Source organism: Stomoxys calcitrans, chromosome 2, assembly GCF_963082655.1.
Source record: "Stomoxys calcitrans chromosome 2, idStoCalc2.1, whole genome shotgun sequence".
NCBI classification, from domain to species: domain Eukaryota; kingdom Metazoa; phylum Arthropoda; class Insecta; order Diptera; family Muscidae; genus Stomoxys; species Stomoxys calcitrans.
In genome coordinates this window covers 40,619,624-40,638,910 of record NC_081553.1, presented here as the reverse complement: position 1 = coordinate 40,638,910, position 19,287 = coordinate 40,619,624, and the positions used below count along the sequence as shown (strand labels likewise).

The following is a 19,287-nucleotide window of genomic DNA, read 5'->3' as shown; positions in this document are numbered from 1 at the left end:
AAAATTTAAAACAGTGTGTTTTGGTACACATTTTTTGTTGTTTGTGTGTATTATGGTTTTTAACTATAAAACACACACACGCACAACCAAAACTCGATAACAGATATTGAACTTCGCGAGAAAAATTTGTACTCATCTGTTTACGGTACACTACCAACCATGACATAAATACCAGTTAGTGTACCGTTAACAGCTGAGTAAAATTTTTTCTCACTACCTGTAAATGAATATAATATCTTGGTTACTAGCTTAGGTAAAGTCATTAGACCAGCTGCTGCCATTTTCTAATTCCAGAGTTGTATGCAAATCCCACTAGAATGTCAAATGCTTTGTCTTAACCGAATTTCTTTCCTTTGGCAGTTTTTGATATTTGACTCAAAGTCAAATTTCCTAATCTGCCCCCAAAGACCTTTAATCCGAGTGTTATACTGCCCCGATAGGTCTATAAATGTTACACATGTCAAATTGGAGGGTATTTTATTTTAGTATTCCATTTCAATGCTTTTTTTATTTCATTTAAAACTTGCTTTTCATCGCACCACAGCTTTATGGCCATTTGGCTTTTAGCTACAGCAAGCTTGTGTATTTTAAGAAAGTGCTCATCATCGCTTGAACGATAGATACAGTACGAAATATGCGCATACACCAAAAATAAAATAGATCCATAGCTGACGAAAGCAGAAAATAACACTAATTTTACTCTTTGCACGTAGTAATTAAACTAAACTACACCATTAAAAAAACATTCAAGCATTTTGCACAACACTAATTGGCAACCCTTTCAGTGGAAACTTCGATAAGCTCACTTTATAAATTAATCGTTTCTCACGCAACTAATCGATTGGCAATACTAACCATGGTGTCTAATCGAAATTCGATTTCCCAACCAATCGAAAACCTAGTTTTGGGTTCCTTCATCAAAAAAAAAATAAAAATCCAATAGAAATAGAAATTAAAATTTTAGCTATATTAAAATCTTCAAAACAAAGTCGTCCCAATGTCTGCTTGTTGTGAATTATACATTTGTAGTGTTCCAGTGTTGGCTCCTTTTTATGGAGCTTTTTTAAATAGCAATAAATAATTGAAAAACTAAGAAAAAAAAACAAATCATCATCATCGTATACGACATTTCCAAATTTCTATTATGTTACAAGAGAACGGGGAGGAATATCAGAAGGAACGATTTCTATATATACTATTGATGACAGTGAATGTGTCCATAGCATTTGTGATAATGTTGGCGGCGTGTCTATGTTGCAAGAAAAAATTGCCAAAGTGAGTAGTAATGAGTGGTGTGACTGAAGTACGGGCGTTTGTAGCAAGCTAACATACAATATACAACCCATGATGAGTGCCAGTTGGATGAAAGAGGGGGGAGCTTATGGGTCTGCATGTCTCTCAGCTTCAGTTTTTAAGTCTCATTAGTGTTAGTGTGAAACCTTTCTAAAACTTAGTATTGATGGGGTATCGCTATTATTATTATTATTTTTTAAGTTGTGTTGTTGTTTTTACACTGCTGTGATGTGTGTTGTTGTTGTTGGGGCGCTTTGCTTGGTTGGGTGTTTGCACGGTTGTGGGCCGTGGTTTTTAATTTGTTGTTGTTATTGTTGGAATGCCACAATGTTGTAAACATCACAGCAAGGGGAAAGTATTAAGCTAAGCTAGCTGTAGCTAGCCATGAACGACATTGGGTCAATATGAAACACCGTGTATTTGTAAGCATGTGTGTATGGCCTGTCTTTGCTTGGTCTCTCTACATGAAATGCAACATAATTCCGTTTTAAATTTGCTGCATGGTTTTTTTTCATTTTTGCTATGCTTCATTCACTGGGCAATTTTAAGTTTTGAGTGTCATGCTTCGTTTAATTTCGACTTGTATTTACAGCCAACAAAAATTAAAATAATTGCAATTTGCTTTACATTGTTTTCTTATTGTTGTTGCTGCTTATAATCCATAACATTTGTTGTTTTTTCAGGAATGATCTTTTGGGTCTGGAGGGCATGGTCAAACTGAAAAATCCCGATGAAGTAATTGTGATGACACAATTAAACAACAGTGAATCTCATGCGGATCTGAACAACTCTACCATTTCTCAAGGAGACTCGGAAAAAAGGTAATTATTTCCAATGTTTATTTGTTGAAGTATGGTGATTATTTTTGTCAATTTTCCAGGGCTAGTACAGCAGCACATCGGTCCTTACCCGATATACCAGTGGCGGAGGCAAATGGTGACACCGGCTCCGAGTTGTATGAAACTGTGGCTGATAAAATGCTTATGGATGCACAAAATCAAAATAAAAGTCGTAAGTTTCAACAAAAATCAATGTACTCTAAAGTTTTTGGAGACATGAACATATATCAAAAATGTCAATCTTGGAGAAATGTTAGTCTGGATAGCCAAGGAGAAGCTTGCAATCTTCTGTTCCATTAACATTTTGGAATCAAATGCAACTTTTGGCCATGAACATTCCACTAAGGAACAGGGGCTTACTTCTCACATATCAACGAGTGCAGTCCGTTTCAAGTCTAAGCTCAATGATAAGGGTCCTCCTTTTTATAGCCCATTCCGAACGGCGTGCCACAGTGTGACACCTCTTTGGAAAGAAGTTTTACATGGCACACTACCTCACAAATGTTGCCAGCATTGGGGGGGGGAAACCATCGATGAAAATTCTCTGATAATTTCGCCAGGATTCGAACCCAGGCGTTCAGCGTCATAGGCGGACATGCTAACTTCTGCGCTACGGTGGCCTCCGTTTTGGAACCAGGGTGATTTTTATGGATGCTACGTTTATTGTTGTTGTTGTAGCATTGTGTTATACACTAAGGTGCCAGCCCTTGCCGATGATGAACTCCATCGGGTCAATCCGTTACGTACAATGGTATGGTGTTAACCCGAGGACGTACTAAGGGCATGGGCGAAGAACGCACATGTAACACTGTGGAACAGTAAAACGCTCGGTAGAGCGACGAATATTTTATGGAAAGATCCGGATCGTGAGAATATGAAGCTAATAATGAGAGGAGGTACGAAGATGGTCATTATGAATTTCGGTATCTTTACGCCCCACATACTTAGGAGTGATCTTAGACAGGAAAATAAATTGGAAGTGTCACATTCAGAAGCGTACCAAGAAGGCTCAAAGATCTTGGGCACTATGCAGACGATCAAACGCGAAACGTCAGATCTGGATCGTTGCAAGACGAGGCTAGTAATGAGAGAAAGTAGGAAGAAGGTCATTACCGCATTCGGTATCTTTGCACCCACATAGGACAACGAGCACATTTATGCGGAATTGGTGCGCCAAGTGACAGTGTGCGTAGGGCAAGTAACGACGTCATTGATACGTTGTAAGATTGTCTGACCTGCAGGCAGAGATGTGGGTAGTCAGGGACATCTTGATTTAGTATGGTGTTAACCCGAGGACGTCCCAAGGGCATGGGCGACGAACGCACATGTAACACATGCAAATTTTACCCATGAACATTTCACTAAGGAACGGGAGCAAACTTCTCAAATATCAATTAGTGCAGTCCGATTCAAGTCTAAGCTCAATGATAATGGCCCCCCTTTTTATAGCCGAATCGGAACGTCGTGCCGCAGTGCGACACCTCTTTGGAGAGAAGTTTTACATGACATAGTACTTCACAAAATTCCCTGATGCTCTTGGCAGGATTCGAACCCAGGCGTTCAGCGTCTCCGTCTGCCATGATATTGGGAGGTGCAGGTAGTCAGGGAGTGCTCGATTTGGTATGGCGTAAACCGGAGGACGTACTAAGTACATGGGCGATGAACGCGCATGTAACACTGTGGAACGGTAAAATGCTCGGTAGAGCAACGAAAATTCTATGGAAAAATTCGGATCGTGCAAAGACGATGCTTATACTGAGAGAAAGTCGGATGAAGGTAATTATGGCTTTCGGTATCCTTGCACCCCACATACTTATAGTGATCGTAGGCAGAAAACTGAATTGGAAGTGTCACATTCAGGAGCGTTCCAAGAAGTTTTGAGGATCTTGGGCACTATGCAGGGCAAACGCGCATGTAACACTGTGGAACTGTTAAATGCTCAGTAGGACGACACAAATTCTATTAGAAAATGCGGATCGTAAAAAGACGAAAGCGGAAGTAAGAAAAAGATCATTATGGCTTCCGGTATCATTGCGCCTCAAATAGGACAACGAGCACACTTATGCAGCATTGGTGAGCCAAGTGACAGCGTGCGTAGGGAACGTGAAGATTTCGAAGATGTTTGGGTTAGGTTAGGTTCAAACGGCAGTCTGCCATCAGACTCACGTGGACGTTTCCGTTTATTGCAACACCACAGGAACAGAAGAAGGAGGATGTCTTTAGTTCCTACCCTTGAACCATCCAGATCACTTTAAAAATCCCAACAACTTGTGAACGTTCACATCCGCCAAAAAAGACAGGTTCTCAGAAAAATGAGAACCTAAATTGGAACTCCTTCTGACTGCGGGACACGCACACAGAAGGTGTTCTATTGTATATTCTTCTTCGAAGCCCACACAGCTTCTGCAAAAGTCGTTGCTGGCAACCTTCAGTCTGTCAACATGTTTTCCCATTAGACAGTAACCTGTCATGACGAACACAATGACTGAGGCGGCTATTCTAGCCAATGACAGCAAAGCGGTAGATCTCTTCAAGTCTTGATTAGGGCACATAGTTTTGTAATGCTCACAGCCCCCTCGTTGTGACCATCTATCATTCGTTGTCCTTCGGGCCTGGTCCTGAAAATGTAGCTTCCATGTCGCTAGAGGCATACCCACAGATCCCAGTATCCCTAGAATGTGTAGGGTAGTCGCAAGCTTGGAATATCTCTGTGGCCCGGCACCCAGAAGAGGTGAATTTTGAATTGTTCAGCCATCTCGTTGAGAGATCTGTGACATTCAAGAGCGGTAAGACTTCGAAGATACGTTGCTAGGTTTGCCTGCCCATAATACGGCCCATCAGGCGGAGATGCGGGTAGTCAGGAACTGCTTTGCGATTTGGTTTGGTGTTATCCCGAGGACGTCCTATGGCCGTGGGCGACAAACCCACAGCTGACAGTATGCTTAGGGCATGTGGAGAAGAGGAAGATATGTTGAAAGATTGCCCATGCCTATGCCCGGCTTTCGCAGATAAAAGATTTCGCCACTTAAGTGCGCATACCATTTCAGGCTCGAACCAACTTAAGGGCACCGATTCGAAAACTAAGTTTGCACATGAAGTCCTCGCGCTAAATCCATGTCATCTCAAAGCATTTATTTCCTGAATATTACTTACTACCCCAATCTGTCTTCTAGATTAGCTCCATTCGTGTTGCATGAACTCCCAAATGGCAATACCAGATATCCTCCAATCCAAGACCCCTTTTATTCCATCTAAGTTTCCTATCGTCGCTTCGATTTTAAAGCGATAGTATGACCTGCTTCAAGGGACAGCGTGCGCATACCATTCCAGGCCTGAACCAACTTGAGGGCACAGAAGCGAAAACTAAGTTTGCACACGAGGTCCTCGCGCTAAATCCATAACATCTCAACGCATTCAGTTTCTGGATCTCATTCATGTTGCATGAACTTTCAGATGGCAATACCAGATATCCTCCAATCCAAGACCCCTCCTATTCCATGCAGGTTTCCTATCGGTGCTTTGATTATTCAGCCAAAGTATGACTTGCTTCAAGTGACAGCGTGCGTATACCATTCCATGCTTGAACCAACTTAGGGGCACAGAATCGAAAACCAAGTTTACACACGATGTCCTCGCGCTAAATACATACCATCCCAAAGCATTTAGTTTCTGTATCTCAATGTAGAGCCCCTAGCCCAATCTGTCTTCTGGCTTAGCTCCATTCATGCATTTCCAGATGGCCACACCAGATATCCTCCAATCCCAGACCCCTGCTATTCAATGCAGGTTTCCCATCATTGCTTGGATATTACAGCCATAGTATGAACTGCGTCTATGATCTATTCATTCAACCATGGCCATGTATCTTATTGCCAAAGTGGCTAAAATTATGTTGGGCTACAAGTGGTTAGTACAGAAAAACCCCTCCAAAGTAAGACATCCCGTCGTCTGGTCTCTCCATGATGATAATAATATTGCTGTACTTCATCATGCCTTGCTTTTTAATGCTACTTTCCCTAATGTTTTTTTTTCTACTAATGTTATTTCTCCTTTTCAGCTGTACCCAGTTTAAAGAAACAGATCAGTGTTTCCCAGCATAGTTCCATCAGTCAAGCAGATGATGTAAGCTCTCCCTATTCAAGAGTTAAAAACTCTCCCCATGATTATGCCAAGGTAAGTTGTCTATAAAAAAACATTAGCCAGCAATGACTTTGCACATATTTAATAAAATCTTATAATCTTATAGGTGCGTCCTACCGAACACCCGTATGCCCAGTTAAATGTCCCATCGACATCGCACACCACGTCTGCAGCTGTATCAGCAAATTCCATTGTAGACGGCGTCATTGTTCAACAGCCGCAGCAACAACACCATGTCTCAGGTACACAACTATCCAACAACAACAACGGTGAAATTCATCAACAGCGTTCTTCGCATCACAGTGATAATTCACAGCATGGTAATGAGAGTGGCGTCAGCGTTGGTCAACAAGCGGAAATACCTGCTGCGTCTGCTATCGCTGGCATGATTTCGGCCAGTCAAGATTTGCCGTATATGACACCACCAATAGCAAATCAACATTTTAGTGGTGATTCCCAAGATTCCTCAAGTAAGATTACAATTTGAAATTTTGTGTGTGTGTATGTGTGTGTTTTGTTGTTGTTATTTTATTACTTACAAATTACTTGTTATATTTGTTTTCATACCTATTGATTCATTTATTATCAGAAGGCTACACCAGTATCAGTGTACGAGAACCTTTGGCGAACATTTTAGCCCAACAACCTCCGCCTCAACCAGTAGCCCGTAATGCAGCACATTCACGTGATGTTAATGACTCACATTATGCGACGGTCTCAGATGATTCTGGTAAGTAGATGATGTCTTATGAAACTAAAGCAAATGTTCTGAGTGGCTTTAACGTGGCCAAGCCCAGACCCTTATTATTTCCCTCCTCATTTTAAATGTGTACACAGACCTTATCGCGGAGTCAACTGGGGTAGCTCCCCGTTAAAAGTAATGCTTGATAACATGTGCCTTGAAACCTTATTTTGTACACCCACCACAGAAAGTTTGGGTGCAACACATCGAAATATTCCTTTCCGACCCAATCTTATTTAAAAAAAAGTCAATTTGGGTTTGTTTGTCGGTTTGTTTGTTTGTGTGTTCCTTATGGACTCAAAAACGGTTGAGCCGATTTCATGAAATTTTCACAGATGGTACAGTTTGAGCCCCCGGTGAAAATAGGGTACTAAATTTTTTGATATCCGAAGGGGCGGGGGACCCTCCCCCTCACCCCTATTTTCAAATACGCCAGATCTCGGAGATGTGTGCACTGATTTAATCGAAATTTTGTATGCCACCTTATGGTCTCCCAAAAACACGAAATAAGTATACAATTTTGGGGTCAAATAACCTGGGGGGACGCCCCATCCTAAAATCCACCCGAACGGACACGTTCGCCGATTGGGGCATAATGGGTATCAAATGAAAGGTATTTAAGAGTAGAGTACGAACTTGGTATAAAAATTTTACCCTAAGTGTTCGTGAGGGTCCCCCACCCCCAAAAAACCCCCCAACAGGGCTTCTTCATTGCTTTGGGCAATATGGGTATCAAATGAAAGGTATTTAAAAGTAGTATACAAAACTGACATAAAAGTTTCTTTTTGGTGTCTGAGGCGCACATCCCTCCCCACCCCCCATAACCCCCTAGCCGGACATATTTACCGATTGGGACAATATGGATATCAAATGAAAGGTATTTATGAGTTGAGTACGAACTTTGCACACTAAGCGTCTGGGGGTATCCCACCCCCACAAACACCACCCAAGAGGACACTGTTACCGCTTTGGGCAATTTGGGCATCAAATGAGATGTGTTCAAAATTAGAGTACATACTTGGCATAAAAATGTCACCTTAAGTGTCAGGGGGTTACCCACCCCCATCAACACCACCCACCAGGACACTTACCGCTCTGGGCAATATGGGTATCAAATGAAAGGTATTTATAAGTAGAGTACAATTCTGAAATAAAAATGTATTCCTTGGTGCCTGAGGGCCCCCCACCGACATATTTACCGATTTGGTCAGTATGGATATCAAATGAAAGGTATTTAAAAGTATAGTAGAAAACTGATATAAAAACGTATTCTTTGGGGTCTGAGGTGACCCCACCAACCAAAAAAACCCCTCAACAGGATGTATTTTCCGATTGGGACAATAAGTACACATCTGTTATAAGAATTTTGTCCAAGGTGGTAGGGTTCCTCTCCAAACCCAAAAACCACCAAACGGACATGAATGTCCAATGTCACAAAATGGGTATAAAATGAAAGGTTTAAGAGTTGTCTGCAAATCTGATGGCCCACCCACCTAATAAGCTTCAATTATACTTGTAGTTCGATCGGGATAATATGGCAATTAAACGAAGGGTCTATGACAGTAGAGTTCGAATCTAATGTTGATATAAGGATTTAATATCTGGGTTGCGCCCTGCATTATAAATGTATTCCTTGGTGTCTGAGGGCCCCCCAACGACATATTTAAATAAAAGGTCTTTAAGAGTTGTCTACGAATCTGATGGCCCACCCACCTAATACGCTTCAATAAGACGTGTAGTTCGATCGGAATAATATGGCAAATAAACGAAGGGTCTATGACAGTAGAGTTCGAATCTAATGTTGATATAAGGATTCAATATCTGGGTTGCGCCCTGGAGTATTGCCGTTCAGACAGATATGTAGATCTTGACATTAAAGTACTCAAAAAAATTGTCTTTTGGGTCTTAGCGTCGAGGGACCGACCCTCTTCTTCCACTAAAATTAACACCCAACTGTCATGTAGGGCGACCGAGAATATATTGTATTCAAATGAAAGGACGTGCCAGAGGGCAATCGCCTTTCCCCCATCCTACCCAAAACAATGAATTTAAAATAAAAAATGAAGACCAATCAGGATAGAATAGGACAGCAATAAAAGGTCTTTGGCAGGAGAGTACACTTTTTACCCTTAAATTGGAATAGACACAGGAGGACCTACGGATCTTTAAAAATGTGATATCCCAAGTGGTAGCTTTGAAAAATGATTTTGGATGTAGATAACCAATACAAAAAAATTTAATTAGTGTGCATCTGAACGAGACCACAAGCCCTGAATCTCTTGATAGCCACCTTCAAAACGCTTGACTTTATAGAGCTCAAACAAAATCGTGGTCCAGCACGATGCTGATATTATTTCAGGGTCCGCCCCCTAAACTCCCTTCAAACCGGCCATGTATTTGATAGTAGAAAGCTAATTTGATATCGAATTTTGAGGCCAAGTCATCTCAGCCCATAAATTCTCCCTTAACGAATGGCAATATTGGCTCAAATAAAAGAAAATCGAAAATCAGAGCTAAATGCGGGGGTGGTCGCCCCACCCTACATACCCCTCAAACTGATCATATTTGTGGATTATGGCAAAAAGGGCCAAGTTTTTCAGGGACGTCTCACCACATAAACTCCCCCTAAACCACACATATATACCGACTATAGCAATATTTAGCTCAAATGTGGTTTTTGGGAGTAGAGTATGAACCTCACCCCAAAAAACACAGCCATATCGGACATATTTACTGACCATAGCAATATAAGGCTCAAATGAAAGAAATTTGGGAGCAGAACACCAATATGATATCCACATTGGGGTGAAAAATTTGAAAGGCCGTATCAGCACCCCCAAAACAAGACTTTTTCTAGACCGTGCCAGTATAGGGTTTAGATAAAATAAAAGAGTAAAAGAGGGCGCAGCAGAGCCGGCCCTGTCCAGCTAGTCTTATATATAAAAATCAATTTGTGTTTATTTGTGTGTTCCTTATAGACTCAAAAACGGCTGAACCGTTTTTCTTGAAATTTTCAAAGATGGTACATAATGATCCCGTGGTGAAAATAGGGTACTGCGTTTTTTTGATATCTGAAGGGAGGGCGGACCCTCCCCCTACCCTGATTTTCAGAAAGGCCAGATCTCGTAGATGGTTGGTGCGATTTAAGCGAAATTTTGGGTGCTCTCTTATATTAACCTAAAAACAAAAATTTCGGATGGGGTACCTAGGGGGACCGCTCCTCCCCAAAACTTACCAGATATATATATAGACCAATCACTACAATATGGGGCTCAAATGAAAGGTATTTAAGATTAGAAAACGTATCTGATATCCAATTGTCGGACCTAGTGTTGGGTGACCACCCCAACCCCAAAAACAGCCCTAAATAGAGCATATTTACCGGCATTGGCAATATGGGATTCAAGTGAAAAGTATTTGCAAGTAGAATAAGAATCTGATATCCAAATGTAAGACCATATTTCTGGGGGTCTACCACTTCACCAAAACACCCCCCAAACAGGACTTATTTACTGACCATGGCAATATGGGGCTTAAGTAAAAGCTATTTGAGTGTATAATACGAATCTGATATCCAAATGTGGGACCGAGGGGCGGCCCCCCAAACACTTGGTCATGACCCCAAGAAGGACATATTTACGACCATATCAATATGGGGGTCAAATGAAAGGTCTTCGAGAGTTAAGAACGAATCTGATATCAATATTCGGGAAAAAGTTTTTATGGGGCCACCCCACCCCCAGAACACTACCCATATACGAAGTATTTGCTGACCATTGCAATATGGGGCTCAAATATAGGTATTTGGGACAATGTGGGAACATGTTTTTGGGGCACCCACCCTTCCCCAAACTTAAATGACATTAAACTCTTCGAGAAAAATTCATAGACCAATAAAGATCAAATGGGATACAGATTAAGGCACTTAGTCAAGCGGTATGCATGTACTATTTGCATGATATTTCCTAAAAGCTCTTTAATTGTCGAAAATCAATATTCAAAGTATAATTCTGTTCCATAAAAAGTTAAAAAAAAACTGCAGCGGAGCAGGACCGGTTCAGCTTGTAAAGTATACATATAATGCTAGTCGTCGTAAAAATCGAAGACTATCCAGCACTGTCCGTCCCTCTGTCTTGAAATGACGCTACATGATGGAGCATTAGCCCACCTAAACTCAAAAGCCCAAATATTTTTTTTTTTTCATACTCATGTTTTTAATTCTTATCTTACAGATGAAACATACGCCGCCATTGAAGATCCCAACAATCGACCGCAGGCTAATGTCGCTACTGATATTTATACCAGTGGTTCTGAAACATATGCCCAAATTCAACCAATGCAGTCGCCCAACTCCATGGTAGTTTCGGTCGAAATCAATAATGCCTTTGCTCCCTCTATCGTTCCGGTAGCAGCAAACACTAGCAGTAATGTTGGTGGCACAGCACATCAAAATACTTCAACGCCATCATCTCATACAGATGCGCACAATGCATCATTCAGTTCGCAGCATTCCACAAATACTGTGGTCGGTTCGGTGCGTGCAAGTTTAGAAATAATAACAACAACACCAATACCACCACCCGTTGATAGTTTAAGAGCACAAATGCATTCGAGGCAGGCCTCAGCATCATCTAATAACAGCACCTCATTGTGCACTTTGGGTTCGCCCAAACCGGAAAAACGCCAAGCCAATTCACCGCTACCGCCAACACCAAAGTCAAATGTTTCCTCCACAAGTCAATTGCAAGCCTTGAGTTCCACCAGCAATTTGACATCAGGCCGCAACTCAGTGATATCTGTGATCGAATGTGCGGGTGAACTGAATGAGGAGACTCTAGCAGAATTAGCACAAGAAGGTTCGCCGCAGAGAAGGAATAAAAGTTTAAGTCCCTCCAAGGATATAGAGGGCATGTATGCCAAGGTAAGAGGAAGCCAACATACAAAGTCTTATTATTGAGCTCTCTCTCACTCTCTTTCTGTTCTTTTGTTTTTTTAGGTTATGAAGAAAAATAAATTCTCTCGCAATTCCCCCTCATCGCAGAATAGTTCACCCGTTATGCAACGAAAATATGCCCCCGATGATAATGCTTCAGCTTTGGGCATTAGCCCCTTAGATTCAATGGCAGCTGATCTCTTGGAGAATCATAGTATTATTAACTCAACCAGTGAACGCAGTCGTTTGCGCAGCAATAGCTATGGAGCTTCTAAAGATCATGGCTATGAGACCATACCCGCTGACACCATGCGTACAAATTCCTCACAAGGTGTTATAGAAAATCGCAAATCCGATTGTTATACTCATATTTTACAAAAAGAAAGGCAGCGTGAAAATGGTATGTATGGAAACTAAAGTGGGCCCTCCATATTCCCATATACATATGTTTAACCAAATAACCAAATCATCTGTCCCTTAATTGTTGTTGTTATTATAATTCCATTTCTGTATATTTTCACTATTGACAACATTTTTTTCTTCCTATACTTTTTTTCCTCCAAAATCAAATCAAATCAAATTATCGCTTTTATGCTTTTCTTCCCCAACTCATTCTTTTTTTTTCATTGTTGTTCTCACTACCTCACATACCTACTTTTATTTGTTCTATGTTCTATTCCCTTAACTACTAAAACGAATTAGTCTTACCAAAATGAAACCAAAAAATGATTTCTTTTCTTATGATTTGAAACGAATTGACATTTCATAAAACTCCTCCCTTCAAAAAAATCGTAATCATCGAATTTGTTAATTTGGAACCCATGGTTAGTATAATCAAAATTTAAATTAACCTTATTCCAGCTGCATGATGTCTTTTTAGATTAGCCAGAAAAATTATTTTACTTTAGGTAGCGGTAGCGATGAGATTGTTGTGAAAAGTGCAGTTGGAAAATTGAATGAATAATAAAAACAGTTTTTGTTTTTCGTTTTACAAAAAGTAGTTTTGTAAGTTTTCTGTAGAAACTGATCTTTTTTTTTATTAATTTTTATCACCTCTTTAAACTGAAAGCCTACAGTGGAACTACTCTCGCTTCTATATTCGTGCGTAAATCATGGCGGTTGAATTTTTGGGCTCTAGTTTTGGTTGCACGTTACCCTTTGGCTGGCTAATATTTCATTGGACAGTATATGCTTGAAGGAGAGATAAAAGCTGAAGCGTACGGAAGGGTATAAGTGGACGAGCCGTTTAAGCAAAAGAATGGAAGAAATCCGCAAACGAATAAATCGCGCATACAAAGTGATGACGTAAAAGTATGCATCGCCTTATGGAACGAATCGCACAAGAGAACGAACGTGTGCAAACGAATAGGGTTAGCGAAGAAATTTTATAATCGCGTAAGCGAACAAATCGCGTAAACGAACAAATCGCGTAAGCGAACAAATCGCGTAAGCGAACAAATCGTGCAAACGAACAAATCGCGTAAGCGAACAAATCGCGGAAGCGAACAAATCGCGGAAGCGAACAAATCGCGTAAGCGAACAAATTGGGTAAACTAACAAATCGCCTAAGCGAACAAATCGCGTAAGCGAACAAATCGCGTAAACGAACAAATCGCGTAAGCGACCAAATCGCGTAAGCGAACAAATCGGTTAAGCGAACAAATCGCATAAGTAATAATAATCGAAATCATCGCCCAGACGAACGAACCGCGATAAAATACAAATGGTACAAAATCGCGTAAGCAAACAAACCACACAAGCAAGCGAACCGCAGAAGCAATAGCGTAGACCTACAAATCGCGTAACCAAACAAATTACGCCAGCGAACAATTCACTTTATCGAAAAACCGGGTAAGCAAACATCCCGTATAAGCAAAAAAAAAACTCGTAAACGTAAAGGGATAGCGTACAAACTGCATAAGCGAACAAACAGCAAAGAAAATTTATCCCGCGAACAAAAAAAAACGCGGCCTTAAAAATCGCGTAATTAAACAAATTGCTTAAGCGATCAAAACGCGTAAGTGAACAAACAAATCGCGTAACCAATCGAATCGCGCAAGTGAAAAAATCGTGAAATCGAAAAATAACGCAAACAAATCACGTTAGCAAACTTATAACATAAACGTACATAACGCCTAAATGAACAAATCGTCTAAACGAACGAATCACGCAAATGAACGCTTCCTGTAAATAAGCATAAGCAAACAAACCGCGCAAGCGAGCAAACCGCAGAAGCATACAAATAGCTTAGGCCTACAAATCGCGTAAGCAAACAATTTACGTAAGCGAAAAACCACGTAAGCAAACAAGCAGCAAAGACGAAAAAATCTCGTAAACGAAAAGGGATAGCGTACAAACTGCATAAGCGAAAAAACAGCAAAGCAAATTTATCGCACTAACAAAAGAACCGCGCCCTTAAAAAATCGCGTAATTGAACTAATCGCATAAGCGATCAAATCGTGTAGAAAGTAAATCGCATAACCAATTGAATTGCGCAAGCAAACAAATTTTGTTAGCAGAGCTGCATTTTTCAACGCAACGCTCAAAAAACAAATACAACGCACTCATTCTGCTTTGGCCTTAAGCGAACGAATCACGTAAATTAAGGAATTGCGCATTCAATGTAATAGCGTAAACGCAAATCGTATTAATGAACAAATAGCGTTTGCGAACGAATCGCAAAAATGAACGAAGAGAACAAATAGCATAAGTGATGAAATTGCTAAGCGTACAAATAGAGTAAGCTAACGAAACGTTCAAACGAAAAATTAAATAATATAATCGAAAAATTGCGTGAACGAACAAATTGCGTAAGCGAAAAAATCTCGTAAGCGAACAAATTGTATAAACGAATACATCGCATAAACGAATACATCGCATTAACGGATACAACGCATAAACGAACAAATCCCATAAGCAAACAAATGGCGAAGAGATAAATTTGCCTAAGTGAATAAATTCGCGTAAACGAGTAAATCGCGTAAGCGAATAAATGGTGTAAGCGAAAAAATTAACAAATCAAGTAAGGTAACAACTCGCGTAACAGAAAAAATGAAAAAAGAATTCCGTAACTAATCGCGAAAGGGAATAAATCGCGTGGGGGTCATCGTGTTGGCAAACGAATCCCGTAAGGGAATAATTCGCGCGAGGGTCATCGTGTGAACGAATCCCGTAAACGAACGAGTCGCGTAAGCGAACGTATCGCGTAAGCGAACGAATCGCGAAAGCGAACGAATCGCGTTAGCGAACGAATCGCGTAAGCAAACGAATCGCGTAAGCGATCGAATCGCGTAAGCAAACGAATCGCGTAAGCGAACGAATCGCGTAAGCGAACGAATTGCGTAAGCGAACGAATCGCGTAAGCGAACGATTCGCGTAAGCGAACGAATCGCGTAAGCGAACGAATCGCGTAAACGAACGAATCGCGTAAGCAAACGAATCGCGTAAGCGAATGAATCGCGTAAGCGAATGAATAACGTAAGCGAATGAATCGCGTAAGCGAATGAATCGCGTAAGCGAATGAATTGCGTAAGCGAATGAATCGCGTAAGCGAATGAATCGCGTAAGCGAATGAATCGCGTAAGCGAATGAATCGCGTAAGCGAATGAATCGCGTAAGCGAATGAATCGCGTAAGCGAATGAATCGCGTAAGCGAATGAATCGCGTAAGCGAATGAATCGCGTAAGCGAATGAATCGCGTAAGCGAATGAATCGCGTAAGCGAATGAATCGCGTAAGCGAATGAATCGCGTAAGCGAATGAATCGCGTAAGCGAATGAATCGCGTAAGCGAATGAATCGCGTAAGCGAATGAATCGCGTAAGCGAATGAATCGCGTAAGCGAATGAATCGCGTAAGCGAATGAATCGCGTAAGCGAATGAATCGCGTAAGCGAATGAATCGCGTAAGCGAATGAATCGCGTAAGCGAATGAATCGCGTAAGCGAATGAATCGCGTAAGCGAATGAATCGCGTAAGCGAATGAATCGCGTAAGCGAATGAATCGCGTAAGCGAATGAATCGCGTAAGCGAATGAATCGCGTAAGCGCATGAATCGCGTAAGCGAATGAATCGCGTAAGCGAATGAAACGCGTAAGCGAATGAATCGCGTAAGCGAATGAATCGCGTAAGCGAATGAATCGCGTAAGCGAATGAATCGCGTAAGCGAATGAATCGCGTAAGCGAATGAATCGCGTAAGCGAATGAATCGCGTAAGCGAATGAATCGCGTAAGCGAATGATTCGCGTAAGCGAACGAATCGCGTAAGCGAATGATTCGCGTAAGCGAATGAATCGCGTAAGCGAATGAATCGCGTAAGCGAATAAATCGTGTAAGCGAACGAATCGCGTAAGCGAACGAATCGTGTAATCGAACGAATCGCGTAAGCGAACGAATCGTGTAATCGAACGAATCGCGTAAGCGATCGAATCGCGGAAGCGAACGAATCGCTGCAGGCTGGAACATTAAGTACGTTCTTAAAATTGATATAACTTGCATATCGCCCGTATAAGTTTTTCTTTGTCGACAACGTTTTCGATGAGTATAGCCCCCAAATGGAGAAATATTCAAACCTGCCAGAATACCACACGGAGAACAGTAAAAGGATGTCACTGTATGTTCTTTGATGATAGACATATTCAGTGTGTATTTAGGGACCTCATGCCACAATGCACACATGCAACCGCTTATCAAGCCCAGTTATTTTACTCAATCTACCTGCAAATACACCCGGTAATTGCACCTTATTCTGAGCTGGTTGCCACAGATAGTCAAATCATTCAAAACAATATGGAGGATATCCTCTTGGTGTTGGTTGAATTCTTTTTTATTAAGTAAAACCTAGCATTTTGTTTTATAAATAGTTTGTTTTCTTATATTTTGTAGTCCAATGAAACCTAGTGTTCCATTAAACCCAAATGCAAAGACTTTTCACGCTTTCTTCGTCAATTCAAAGGATTTTTTTGTTAAATTTTGTTTAATCACTTTTGCACACGATTAGAAGTTTACCCTTTAGTCCTTATATGTTTGTATATATGTATGTGTGTGTGTATATATTTATTTATACCTGAATGTTGCATTTTTGTTTAATTTATTGTTTTAATAATAATTTAATATTAACATACGTTTCCGCTCTCATTCTTTTCACTATTGTGTGTTGCAGTTCATACCTCATCCGTACCACCGATTAACGTCTATAATATACAATTAAACAATAGCGATAAGCATTATGAAACTATAGCCCAACCGCCTAATGCAAGTTCAAATGATCCTGGTTATGAGACTTTGTTGAAGCCAAAAACCAATCGCCCACAGCTGCAGGATGACAATGAAAAGAAATCTTCCGACTACGATCCCAACTATGAGGTCCTTAAGGGTCCCAGTGGAACGGCCACAAACTCGGCTGGGGCCTCTGACGATGGTTATGCTAAGGTTTTGGAGAAGAAACATTTAGTTGTGGATGAAGACACCATAGACGGGTATAGCAAGGTAAAGGGAGAAGACGGTGATGATATGCGCAACTTAGCAGCGGCAGGTTATAGCACCATAGCCGATGTGAAAAGACCAGATGCCAATCACAACTATGCCAGCATTATAGAGACAAAACGTGAAGCGGCCGGAGGTGATCTTGACCACCACCAACACCTTGAGACTGACAGTGATCATTATGCTCGCATTGCTGAGAAAAATGAGCCACCATTACCACGTACACCGCCCAGCTTACCGCTAAGTGCTTCCAATAAATCAATGGTAGATGAATTATTAACACCACGCACCACAGAACTATCCATAACATCACCAACGTCCATAACAAGTAGTTCAATGCTTAACACCACCAGTTCAATAAATTCCACTTCCACAAATTTAACAACCACTAGCACAATTAGTTCTCGCCAAACACCTACCTCATCTTCTCAATATGAATCCCTTACAGGCAGTGAAACAGATCCCAACTATGAATCGGTATGCTACCTAAACACCTCGTCGGGTGGCCAAGAGGAGAATCCCTACGAGAGGCTAAACACTGAGATTTCCGATGACACCCAATTAAGTAGTAACCCCCTAACGCCAGAGGCCATCTCTACAACCAGCTCGGCGGCGCAAACCCCTTCCGCCCATGCCCATGCCATCAACGCCTCGCCAGCAGAACATAATAGAATTCTGACTGCAACAACAGCAATAGCCGCAGCTGCAAATGGTTCCAAGCTAAATCTAGCCCAAGATACAACTAATGATATTTTGGTTAATGACTATTTTCAAGTATAAATTGAATAGTTAGCAGATGATGAGACACTTAGATAGACAGACAGACAGTGATTCCATTGATTAATTTATATTTTTACAAGATATACAAAAACTAAATTTTACTATATAAGCAACAAAAAAAAACACATTAAGGCATAGATATCAATCACTGAAACAAATAGACGGACAGACAGACAGACAGACAGACAATTTAAGATAGTATATACGCGTATTGTATAGTAAATTCCAACAGACGGACACTTAACACAAACGGACAAACATATGAAACTAGTTTAGGGCTTTTTTGCTTAGCAATTATTAAGTATTGGCACGAACATATCATTTCAAAGACGATACATTTTTTTACCGAACATCTGTTTATTGCTTTCAAAAAGTAGATTTAAACACACAAATATTATGTATATGTATTATATTGTTTTTTTTTTTTTTTTTGTTTTTGAGATTTAAGTTTTTTTTTATTATCTATGGGTAATCATTTTCTAATGAGTACATTGTTGTGTACATACTTTGGGTCATTTAAATAAGGACAGTCTATACTTTCTTTCATTATTTTTATAATTAAATACCGTGTATGTTATTTCTGTTAGTTTGTTCTGTCATACAGACGAAAATTCAAAATCTTTAGTGCATTTCTTCATAACAATACCGAATGTTGACTATAATCTCTCAAACACAAACAAGTAAATCTCAATTCTTGAATCTTTGAAAGCAACCTTTACTTACTTATTTAATTGCTACAGATCGTATGATCTTTCATTCGTTCTCAAAAAACTATAATTCTCCTTTCTAGAATCTCTCTGAACCATAGCTTCAAGGTGTCCTTCTCCACTTGGTCTTTTCATCGTAGTTTTGGGTTATCCCTTCTGCGTAAATCAGCAGATTCCTACTCAAATGATTTTTTTCATTCATTGTCAATATGACATACCCAATGTGTAATCGTTGTTGTTCTTATCTTTTTCCAGTTTCTTAAGGTGAACAAAATCGTTGTGGTGCATAAAGCCATTCGCTGTGGAGACGCTATCGTTGCATTTTGATTCGCTTAACTATGCCAACATATTCATAAACATGGTCATTCATAC

General features: G+C 40.5%; 1 protein-coding gene across 3 annotated transcripts; it reads left to right on the top strand.

Moving 5' to 3' along the window:
• Positions 1–897: 897 nt before the first annotated feature.
• On the top strand, positions 898–18,553 carry LOC106088731 (mucin-2). 3 transcript variants are annotated; one of them, XM_013254393.2, is made up of 10 exons: positions 898–1,275; positions 1,977–2,114; positions 2,174–2,304; positions 6,190–6,305; positions 6,379–6,742; positions 6,862–7,002; positions 11,247–11,935; positions 12,011–12,347; positions 17,106–17,692; positions 17,877–18,008. In XM_013254393.2, exons 1-10 carry the CDS (start codon positions 1,145–1,147, stop codon positions 17,916–17,918), a joined length of 2,676 nt encoding a protein of 891 aa, XP_013109847.2. In that variant the 5' UTR covers positions 898–1,144; the 3' UTR covers positions 17,919–18,008. The 3 variants fall into 3 exon arrangements, with proteins under 3 accessions (XP_013109847.2, XP_013109846.2, XP_013109845.2); XM_013254392.2 differs by having other exon boundaries at positions 6,865–7,002; positions 17,106–18,553; XM_013254391.2 differs by having other exon boundaries at positions 17,106–18,553.
• The last annotated feature ends 734 nt before the right edge of the window (positions 18,554–19,287 follow it).

What these genes read in the sequence shown, in the direction of transcription:
- LOC106088731 (XM_013254391.2), top strand. Translation starts at nt 1,145, where the DNA reads ATGTTACAAGAGAACGGGGAGGAATATCAGAAGGAACGATTTCTATAT. An exon ending in CAAGGAGACTCGGAAAAAAG is followed by an intron (nt 2,115 to 2,173) that starts GTAATTATTTCC and finishes TCAATTTTCCAG; the next exon opens with GGCTAGTACAGCAGCACATC. An exon ending in GACGGTCTCAGATGATTCTG is followed by an intron (nt 7,003 to 11,246) that starts GTAAGTAGATGA and finishes CTTATCTTACAG; the next exon opens with ATGAAACATACGCCGCCATT.